The sequence below is a fragment of the Pteropus vampyrus genome, unplaced genomic scaffold (genome assembly GCF_000151845.1).
Source record: "Pteropus vampyrus isolate Shadow unplaced genomic scaffold, Pvam_2.0 Scaffold111, whole genome shotgun sequence".
Classification (NCBI taxonomy): domain Eukaryota; kingdom Metazoa; phylum Chordata; class Mammalia; order Chiroptera; family Pteropodidae; genus Pteropus; species Pteropus vampyrus.
This window is the reverse complement of record NW_011888892.1, coordinates 1-11,587: the sequence shown is the minus strand read 5'-3', so window position 1 is coordinate 11,587 and position 11,587 is coordinate 1. Positions and strand designations below refer to the sequence as shown.

At 42.7% G+C, this 11,587-nt stretch overlaps 1 protein-coding gene and 1 non-coding gene across 2 annotated transcripts; both read right to left on the bottom strand.

Annotated features, from left to right (window-relative positions):
• Positions 1-335: 335 nt before the first annotated feature.
• LOC111743345 lies at positions 336-454 on the bottom strand. The gene has a single exon (XR_002781645.1). It is a non-coding gene; the product is annotated as a 5S ribosomal RNA (ribosomal RNA).
• Positions 455-735: 281 nt separating this feature from the next.
• On the bottom strand, positions 736-8,517 carry PSTK (phosphoseryl-tRNA kinase). Its single transcript, XM_023533775.1, is given in 8 exon segments — positions 736-3,025; positions 3,027-3,104; positions 3,106-3,154; positions 3,479-3,576; positions 4,110-4,185; positions 6,745-6,943; positions 7,187-7,478; positions 8,217-8,517. Coding segments are annotated over 8 exon segments (1,161 nt in total). The 5' UTR covers positions 8,499-8,517; the 3' UTR covers positions 736-2,938.
• Positions 8,518-11,587: the final 3,070 nt, after the last annotated feature.

Below are 11,587 nucleotides of genomic sequence, written 5' to 3'. Positions count from 1 at the left end.
GCTCCTGCCCCTCCCAGCCCTGCCCTAAGTGTTTGGCACATTAAAGATGAAGGCTGCTTCTGACGCTTGATTATCTGTGTCACATCTGACAAGTGACAGACTGAAGTAATTTGTTACAACAAATGGATCTTTTATGACGACTGATTTTTATAAAACATGTCTTTGGCCATTCACATCTTGGGCCTAGAAAACAATTCACAGCATGGGCCTAGTAATACAAAATTGTAATTAGTTTGCAAAACTTTTTTTTTTTTTAGGCGAGGCAACCCTTGGTTGACCTCACAGATTGCAAGGACCTTGTCAGCTTACAATCCCTTTATTTTTTTTATTTTCTATGCCTACAGCACCTGGTCTTCCTAGGTGGTCTCCCATCCAAGCACTAACCAGGCCCGACCCTGCTTAGCTTCCAAGATCACATGGGATCGGGTTTGTTCAGGGTGGCATGGCTGTAGACAGTTTGCAACATCTTAACCAAATTCAGACATTTGATTGGAAATTCAGAAATTTTAATGCTGCTTTGAAAAATACTTCCTCACAATGTTATCTTTCTCATAATGAAAAAAAGAAATAACATCTGATACGTCAATGGTTTGTTGAAAGCACAGATATTTTCTGTTTCCTTCTCTTAGGTCTTCCAAAAGCTCCGCTTTGAGCTTGTTAAGTTCTTCTGCTAGAAGCTTCAAGTTGTAAGGAAGTACTTGTTCATCTAAAATAAAGATATTCTAAATTATTTGTGTAAATTAAATCAAGCTGGGTTATCTAATGACATCAGGAACTTAATTTGATTACTTCAGACAAACCAGATTCTGTAAATAATCACAATAACCCTGAGTTGCTTTAACATATAAACAAAAGGTTACATAACGTGATACGAGCAAATCACAACTTGCTATGAAATTCCTGAGCGGAAAAGACAACTCTGAAAGAGAATTTTTTTCTTGTTGACTTACAATCTTATGGAACTAACAGGTAGTAGGGCAAAAAAGCAGAGATAGGAAATGACTATTTGTTTTTGAAACTGATCTCACCTACAACAGTTGTCCAATGTAACTTTATACGATGACAGATGTTCTGTATCTGCCCTATTCAATCCAGCAGCCACTTGCATGCGGGTAGTGTGACTGGAGAACTGAACTGTTTTGTTAAACAGCTCGAGATATAATTCACATACCATACAACTTATCCATTTAAACTACAAGTCAGTGGTTTTAGTATATTTAGATATATGTAACTATCATCTCAATTTTAGAATATTTCATCATCTCAAAAACCTGTACCCTTTAGCTGTCACCTTCCTACCCCACCCTCTACCTCTCCCAATCTCTAAGCAACCACTAATCTGTCTCTACATTTACCTATCTGACATTTCACATGACTGGAATCATATACTTTGTGGTCTTTTGTGACTGGCTTCTTTCATTTTGCATAATGTTTTGAGGTTGTAGCATGTATTGATTGACACTTCAATCCTTTTTATGGCTGAATAACCCATTCTGTGGCTAGACCACATTTTGTCCATCCATTCGTCAGCTGATGGACACTGAGGTTGCTTCCTATTTTGGCTATTATGAATGATGCTGCTATAAACATTTGTGCACACATTTTTATGTGAACGTACATTTTTCATTAATCTTGAGTACGTACCTAGGGGTAGAATTGCTGGGTCCCATGGTAACAGTACGCTTAATTGCTGGAGGAACTGGCAGGCTGTTTCCAAAGCAGCTGTACCATCTGATATCCCCACCAGCAGCGCTTGAGGGCTCTGATCTACCCACATCCTCACCAACACTACATGTTTTGATTCCAGATGTCCTAGTGGGTGCACAACATACTCATTGTGGCTTTGATTTGCATTTCCCTGATGACTAATGATATCTAGCGTGTTTTCATGCAATTATTGGCCATGTGTGTATCTTCCCGGAGAAATGTCCATTTGAATCGTTTTTGCCCATTTTAAAAAATCAGATTATTTGTCTTCATTACTGAGTGTTAAGAGTCCTTTATATATTTTTGACACAAGTTCCTTCTAAGACACTTTATTTGTAAATATTTTCTCCCCTGCTGTGAGCTGTCTTTTTAATTTCTTGAGTGGGATAACGGCACTTCTAATTTTTTTAAGCACCCATCTAGAAGCTGGTACCACCTCCCTCACCAAAAAAAAAAAAATTACTTGAATGGATAGGAAATGAATCAAGAGTGATTTGGGCATAACCCTAGTCCCCCTTCCCTTCGTGAAAAAAGGCAAAGGGCTCAGACTGAACTGCAACTACTTTTGTTTCTATCCTAATTACGCTGCCACTTCTGTTCCAGTCCTGTTTTTCATACTTTGGTTTGAAACTTATCAGTGAGTTGCAAGTTGCAACCAGTGTTGGAATCAAATACCACATAGCAGAGTTCATTAAACATGTGAGGGTTTGCGAAATGTGCCTCTGTGCATGGCTGTCTTCATGTACTTACATACGAGGTTACAATATAAAATCTACTTACAAATCATGGTTAAAAAAAAAGGTTGAAAAACAATATTAGTGTATTTTCCTTTTGCAAAGTGTGGGTGCTGTGGGTGAGCATAATAGGAAGTACAGACCAGTCAGACTCAGCTCTGAACCCCAGGATGCCCAAGTACACTATTTAGTAGCTGCTTAGTTTGGGGCAAGTTATGTGATCCTCTCAGAACCTTCGTGCCCCCATTTATAAAATTAAACCTACCTTATAGGATTGTAAAGACTAGAAAATTATATTTATAAGGCACTTAGCATATAAAAGGAGCTGAAGAAATGTTAAGCTGCTGTGATTTTTTACATCGAAGTTTAAATACAGCAAAACCTAAAGGTTTTTAAAGATTATAAAACCTAAAGGAATTATAAAACAATAATTACCACGTATTTCATCTCGGCCTAGACTGACAATATATTGAGCCTGTTCAAACCTTATGCTGATTTTACACCTGGTCCCTGACCTCTCCACTGTTCCTTACTTTACGCCGACTCAGTGGCCTCTTTTCTGTTCTACAACATGCCAAACAACTTTACCTCCGGGCTTCTGCACTTGATGTGTCCACTCCCTGGAATGATCTTCCATGTATCTGCACGGCTTGCTCTTTCCTTCATGTCTTTGCTTAAATGTCACTTCCTCTGAGAAGCCTTCCTGATTAACCCTTAGAAATAAGTCTTCCCATCACTCTGCCCTGCCTTACCCTACTTTATTTTTCTTCAGAGTATATACTCATTCTTTTTTGTCTGTCTCCTCACCTTAATGTTCTGCTCCTTCCCAACTTCCCAGTATCCAGAAGAGTACAGGGTAGCCACTCCATAAGAATTTACTGGATGGCTGAGTACCTGGTTCCAGGGGTAGAATTTTTAGTTCCATATAACCAAGTTGCAGATTTAAACAGAAAACGTGATGTAAACCTGATGGCCAAGCAATGAGGGAACGAGAGTGGCAACCACTGTATCACTCTGGAGCAGTGCGACTCCTCGACATACCTTTCGCTTCCTTCATTGCCTGAGAGACAATTCTTCGGAGTGCCTGATCAGCTTGATGAAGAATGTTCGTTGAACAGATAGTTCGGTCCGTTTCCTGTGTAACACAGATGCCATTGTTAGAACCGTCGGACGCAGAAGCCATGGCTGAAGTGGGGGTGACGCGGAGGTGAAGAGTAAAAGAAAAGTCGAAGTGGCTTTTCTGTTCCTGTTATTTTTCTTCCATAAGAGACGGTCTAAATGAAATGCATTCAGTTATAAACTGGGTTCCATCTGGGCAGTGGGATGTTGGTAAATGTCCAATAATGGGCTCTCCAGAAAAAACAACAACAACAAAACCGATCTGTAGTGTTTGTCGATTTCTGTGGTGTAAATGGTGCCATCCTTACTCCTCTCAAGCTACTAACACAATGTCGGCAGACGCCCATTCCTGAAAATTTGACAGCTTTGACCAGCCAGTGCGAGCGGCCACCACTGTACCAGGGACCAGAAGCTGGGCGCTGGTGAGAGGCCAAGGCAGTGCCAAAGCATCTTTCACACTTTACTCATATTTTACACTCGGCTCAAAAAAATCCTCCTGCGAGAAGCTGTTTCTTCTCATTTATGCTAAACCTAAAGTGGAAGGCTTACCTTTTGTTCCACATTGTCCTCGACATATTTTACTGGATTTTCCAAAGCAGTGAGCAATAAATCAGTCAACTCTGGGCTGTAAGAGAAGGTGGGATAAAATAAATCCTTAGAGCAAACATCTGTTTTCAAAGAATTTGTGTTTATGAACACCAAACTGAATTCTAGAGGAATAAAAATGTTAATAATCCAAGATCCTAAACAAGAGGTAAAAAACGAAGTGATTTGGAAGCTACCTTCTACCTGCAAAATCGAAATGGAGAAGCTTAAAACAAATCATAAGCCCAAAAGACCCCTCATTAAAAATATATTAATTTCCAAAGATCTATCAAAAAGCTTTGAAAAGACATTATTTCTTTTCCCTCATTAAGTGCTAAGCTTTAGCTACTGGAATTCTATTTCTAAAGAAAAATGCTCTATCTTTACTTTCTGTCATCTGCTCATTTACTGGGTGGATTAGCAAAGCTCCTCACTTGTCCAGGGGCCATGGAGGGTTGGGGTGAAATTCATTCATTCGTTTAACAAATATTTATTGAACACCTTATATGAAAAATACTGTACAACTATGTATATGAACCTATGTGCTAAGCTTGGAGTGAAGCAAGAAGCCTACCCTCTCCAAGAGGCAATGTAATGGAGAGAGACAGATAATAATAAGCAAAAAACAATTATTTCAGGCAGTGACAAGTAGTAAGTGAGTTAAGACAATACACGCAGTGATAACGATGAGAGTGACTGGGTACTCTAATTAACATACTTGATGGTTAGTTAGGATGCTCAGGGAAGCCAGTCAGGCATAAACAGTGGAAGGGTAGAGGGGACAGCAAGTGCAAAGGCCCTGAGGCAAGAACAAGTTTCTTGGGTTCATGTAACAGAGAAGTCTAGTTTGGATGAAAAGTGGCAAGGGGAGAGAGCGCTCTAGGATATGAGGGTGGGGAGTGAATCAGGGTTAGAATGTGTAAGTTATGGCATGACCTTTGAATTTTACTCAGAGTACAAGGGGTGGCACTGAAAAAATTTAGAGGAGTGAACTCACTGAGTTAAATCTCAACTTCAAGATGACTTTTCTCACTGAAGAGAGCCCAGGTTCTAGAGTGAATGAGACTGCACTGGGTCCAAATCTTGGCTCTGCCACTTACTACCAGGAAGTGTTACTGCACTTACCTGGGCCTCAGTTATCCCATCTATAAAAAGGGGACAACTGTGTCTACTCCCAAAGGGTCACTGTGAAGACTGGATGAGATTATACACACGAAGTGTTAATGACATGGTATCTGCTCAACATAGTATTTGCTCAACAGCTGCTGAGCACAGTAGTAGGATTTCATAGGAGCCTGGGAAAGGTACATTTGTCAGATCATCTATCGACTTCTAATTCAGGGCCACCAGACTTCAAACAACCTGTTCACGATTATGTGGTAGCTATTTTGGATATGTGAGAAAAGGCAACCAGGTCCTTAAGACCCACGACGAAACTGCGGATTCTGCTAAGGGTTGGCATGGCATCGGAGAAGCCCACACTGCTCCTTGCTTCTCGCAAGAACTGGCCGTCACTGGTCTGAAAGCATGGATGATAACTTTATGCTGCTCTCATGGGATATCGCGATGTCTCAACCAGCCACTTGCTTCCAAAGGAAAAATTTTAAATAGTACTAAATGAGCAGCAATCGAGAGGTTGTGTACCTGCTCAAAGTTTCAAGATATTACGAGAAGTTAAAATTAGAAACCTCAGCAGTAGCTTATTTCATAAACCCTATAAACGATAGTGACTTCAATCCAATTTTTTTTAGTATGTAAAAGTATATATTATAAGATGCATGGAAACCGTATCCTAGGACCTAAACATTTTGAAGACTGAGTTTTTAAAAATTAGCCTTTAAAAGCTGCTGATGCCCTGTGAACAACTGTTAGGCAGGAGCTAAGGGACGGTGGGCAATCTACCTGTAGAAGTGCACTGTTTGATACAGCAGCCACTAGCCACATGAGGCTATTTAAATTTCAAGTAATTAAAATAAGATTTAAAGTTCAGGTCATCAGTTGCCCTGGCTACGTTTCAAGTGCTCACTAGTCGCTTATGGCTGGCAGCTACCATACTGGACGGTGCAAATGTAGAACATTTCATCAGCGTAAGAGTGAAATTTTTATTAGAAACGCACTGCTGTAAAAGTCTCACGACATATATCATGAATAAAATGCATCAGACACCACGGCCACAAGCCTTACCTATACACAAGCAGCCTAACTATAGCAGGCTTTAAGGCAAAATTAGGATTCAGTACCAGTTCTCCCTTTTTTCTTTCTCTGAGAAAACTACTGGGCAACCTATTTAGACTAGTATTCTATTTTAGCAAGAGTACCAAAAATATGCCCCACTCTGAAGTCCCTGCTCTGACCTCTGGGAGATGGAATCTGAACGAGAGCACACATCTGCAAACAGATTCGTGTTCGAATCTCAGCTATCACAAGCTCAGTGATGCTGGGAAAACTAAACTTTCTTTTTCTCTTCTATACAAAAGGGGATAAAACAATATCTCCCCAAGGCCTGTGTGAAGGTTAACCAAGTGGACGCAAGTAAAGCATTTAGCACAGTGCCTGCCTCAGGGAGACATCTAGTAAAGGATGGCTTTGAGTAGGCTACCTGGGCTCAGAAGCACATGCTGGACTCTGAATTGTGAGGCTGTTGTGTTCCCAAGCATTTTTCTCAGGGTTGGGCTCTTCTATCTTTCTTCCCATCAGGTGGATGGTCTCTGCAGGCAGTGGCCGGGGTCTCTGTCCATTCCTCTGTAAACAGGTCTCGAGAGAACAATCTAAAAAGAGCTGGCAAAAGCCTAATGAATCTGAAAACAATTTGAAACCACAAGGATTACTTGTGTGCTATTTTCCAAAACGTGAAATCAACATATGAGACAAAACTATCCCAGCTGCAACAGGGAAGACCATTTGCAAACCTGAATATCTAGCTTTGAAAATTAAGTCATCCGTATAAACCTCCCAGTCTAGTTAAATTTTCAGTAGAGAGAGTAACAATTTTGATATGCAAATAAATGCCTCTGTGCATAAGAAAAAAATGTTTTAATTACATTTCCGAGCCAGTTGGTAGACTTCGTATCTCATACTTTGATAATAAAAGTTGTCATCTAAAATCAAAAACAAAGGTCTAAAAAGAGCAGTCTTTGTTAAGAGGTAGCAAGACTGGGCTTCAGGCGCTGCAGAAGATATGAGATCTTGCTCTTTTAAGCAGGTTATAAAATCTTCCCACATGGCTTCAGTCCTGCTGGGTGGGGTAGCCATCTGACACCCATTAATCACAGCCAGCAAGAAGTATTCTAAGTACTTCAACAGCTCTTGTCGAAGCAATTTCCACTGGGATGGCTACAAAAGACCAAAGAATTACAATTTACATTCGGCTTTGGCCAGTAAGGCAGTTATACTTCATTGCCACCAGACCCCATATGAAACTTTCATCCCACAATACTGAACTGAACCATTTGGCGTTCTCTAATTTAAACACGTCTTGTTTTCCCACGCCTCCGTGTCCTCCCATATATCGTGGAGTCTGCCTGGAAATTCCTCAATGATGCTAGGTCTCTGTGGACTCTTCTCAGACTCAACCATGCAGAAGGCAGCTCAGACCCTCTCTTGCCCGTCATGACACCCAGTTGTGTACATACAGGGTCTCCACTCTAGCAGGGTTTACCGTGTAGGCATTTCTTTGCGCATCTGTCTGTCTCTGCTAGTCCGCTGTACACCTAGCCTCCCGCAGAGGGTCTAGCACCAACTGGTGCTCCAGAAATGTATATTAAATGACCGAATGACAGAACAAGTGAATAAATGAATGTAAAGCTGTTACCATCCAAGAGAGGAGGGGGCTTTCCACCTAAGCCTGTCTTCAGGCTCCACTGTAAACACAACGCATATACGCCCCAAACATACGTATAAACCTCTACAACGAATTACTCGAAGACAGAGTCAACTCGCTCTGTGTTAACGGAGCTCCACTTTCCCGCGCCGTAACCCGCCTGGGCCGCACCGGGTACCGCGCAGCGGGTGTGGGAGGTTGCACCCGTCCTTCCGCCGCCGCAGCCTAGGCCCCGCCCCCTCCGTACTGACCAATGGCCGTGCGCCCGCCTTCTCGAGGAACGCGTCTGGCATGACGTCATCATAGGCGACGACGCCCGCGGCCCAGCCCCGCTCGAGCCGCAGCTGGTGGCTGAGGGCTCGCGCGAAGGTCGATTTTCCTGCTGCGGGCAGACCGCAGAGGACGCAGAGCCCCAGCTTCCGCGGCCCCTCGCCGCGCGCTCCTCTGGCGTCCTCGCCGGCCTTCATGTTCTCCCGGGAGCCGGTGGCTGGGAGCGTCGGCTCCGGCGCCAGCCTCCACCCGCGCATGCGCATCTCCCGTCGCCCTCGGGCGCCGCCTGGTGCCGCGAGGGAGGAACCCGCGAGTCTGAATCCGAAACAGGGGTGGTGGGCGTACCCGCCGACGCCGGAGGCGCTGGCGTCTGAGCGCTCTGCGAGGCGAGTCCTCCAGGCTGGGGAGGCCACGGCGATGCGTTTCCCAACTCTCGGACATTTCCTAAAGAGTCAGTTGAACTTAAGCTTCAGTTAGAATCATCCTCCCTGGCGGAAACTCGCAAGCCATTAGGAACTGCACCTCGAATTTGTTATGATGTAGTCCCCTGTCCAGGAAAATCCCAGAAGCGTCTTTGAACCTCTTCCTCCAGCGGTCTTCGGAAAGTCAGTCACCGGAATCAAAGGCTAGGAGGAGAAGCTGAAAGTCCGACACCGCGCCCCTCTTTGATGTGATGGGCGGAAGGACAGAGTCAAAGTTAGCTGCGCCCTAACGCCGCGATTGGGGGGAGCAAGTGCGAAGAAATAAGGGCAGGAAAGGGACATCCCTAGACCTCAGTTCCGGTGCTTTCCTGCAGAGGACAGTGGGTGGCTTAGTGTTAACCATGCGAAGCCGTGGAGAGAGAAAACATTCCTTGTATAGGATGTGTAGAAAAACCGGATTCAGATTCTAGCTTTCACCTTGTTTAGGGGATTACTTCTTAGTCGTAGGGAGGTACGGGCAAAATGTGAACAAGAGAGGTTAGATCAGTGTATATTGGGGCAGACTACCACCAATAACAATGCTAAATCATATAATTTGTGATGACAGAGCATATGCGCGTTATCTTTTTCTCTCGAAGGTGAGCATTGAGTTGAACATACTCTTCATGATATTTTGTCACTGGTCCAGTGCAAGATTCCTCTTAATTATGTTGTCTCCCATCTTCCACAGCCATACCCATTTCCTCCCCTTTCCCCAGGCAATATTTTATTTTTTCCTTTTAAAAAATATTATTTTTGTTTCTTATGATAGATTTTTTTGGAGCAGTTTTAGGTTCGCTGCAAAATTGAGCAGCAAGTACGGAGTTCCCATACAGCTTTGCTTTCCACACTCGACTCCTTCACTAGCAGTATTCCCCAGAGAGCGATACATTTGTTAAAATCAATGCGCCTACTCATCCTCATCACCCAAAGTCCAGTTTAAGTTGGGTTCACTCTTGTTATAAATTCCATGAGTTTTGACAGATGTATGACATGTATCCACCATTATAATGTCATACAGGTTAGTTTCACTGCTCTAAAAGTCCTCTGTGCTTTACCTATGCATCCCTCCCTGTTGCCTAACCCCTGGCAACTACTGATCTTTTTACACTCGCCACAATTTTGCCTTTCCCAAATGTCACATAATTGGACTCATACGGCCTTTTCAGATTTGCTTCTTTTAGTTAGGAATATGCACTTAAAATTCCTCCATGTCTTTTCGTGGCTTGAGAGCTCACATCTTTTTAGTACTGAGTAATAATAACCCATTGTCTAAACCAATTTATTTGTCCATTCGCCTGCTGAAGGACATCTTGGTTTTTTCCAAGGGTTGATAACTATGAATAAAGCTGCTATAAACCGTGCAGATTTTTGTGTGGACATAAGTTTCAACTTTTGGGGTAAATGCCAAGGAGTATGATTGCTGGATCTTACAGTTAGAGCATTTTAGTTTTCTAAGAAACTGCCAAACTGTCTTCCAAAGTGACTGTGCCATTTTGCATCCCCACATCCTTACCAGCACTTGTCAGTGTTGTAGATTTTAACTATTCTAATAGGTGTGTAGTATCTCATATTAATTTTCAATTCACCAATAATACATGATGTTGAGCATCTTTTCATGTTTATTTGCCATCTGTACATCTTTTCTGGTGAGGTGTCCAGATCTTTTACCCTTTTTGAAATTGGGTTGTTCATTTTCTTACTGTTTCCAATATTTTCAAGTTACAAACAATCCTGATATGAATAAACTTGGACATATATATTTTTCTATGTTATTTGACCTGTATGTTCAGTAAATTCTTAGAAATAGGATTGCAGAGTCAAAAGATAAATTCATATGTAGTTTTGTTAGATATTGTTAAATTTCCCCTCCAGAGGGTTGTACCTGTTGGGAGAAGCAATCTACCACGCGCCCCAAGTGTCCCTGCATATTCTTGTTAGGTATCTCAAGAATGTAAGGCCCTGACTACTCTTTACCCCAGTCATTTCTCGGTTCCCGTTGCATCTACCAGCACTGCAAGATGAAGTAATGTCTTCAGACAGACAGCAAGTTCGCAATGAAAGCACCAAATCCTTCATGTTCAATGTTCCTATTTTGTAGGGCAGGCCACTATGTTTAGGTATCCATCATCAGCCCCTTATGTCATCCCTATGGGACTTGGGGAGAATGGGAAATTGACACAATCTAATACAAAGCTCTGGTGACAGCCTTTGCAATGAGTAATAAGGTCCTTTTCCTTGAAACCAGTAGTCTTGTATTTTCTGCTATTGACCATGAAAATTAAACAGCCTTTAGCTTATTCGCTTGTAAGTATGATTAAAACCTCAGATCCTGCACAGTTCATGAGTTTTGGTGATGAAGATTGAATGCAGAGACATTGCTTTTTGGAAAAAGGACAAAAGGACTTTGGGCCGGGTTAGGGGATCTGAGGAGACTCCCCAGGATCTGGAAGCAAATGCTCTTGTTCAAGTGCGGTGTGGCAGGGTAAGAGTCCCCCAGGGTCCTATTATATCTTTAGAGGCCAAGTAGGAAAAGGCAGGGTTGAGACACGCTGCTCAAATGGACCTTAGTAGTTGTTCCTTGAGGTGGGAGAAGGAATGCTATGACGATGGGACAAATGGCAGTACGTCTGTGTCAGCAATGAAAAGGAATGAATTGTGGATGCGCGCCACAGCTCGGGTGGCTTTCAAGGACATTGTACTGTGTGATGGAAGACAATTTCAAGGGGTCACCTGCTGTATGATTCCATTTGCACAGGCATACCTCGGAGGTGGTGTGGGTCCAGTTCCAGGCCACTGCAATAAAGCAAGTTTCACAATAAAGCGAGTCGTGATCTCTTTGCTGATGGAGGGTCTTCTCTTCAATTTGTAAAACACAACATCTGTGAAGC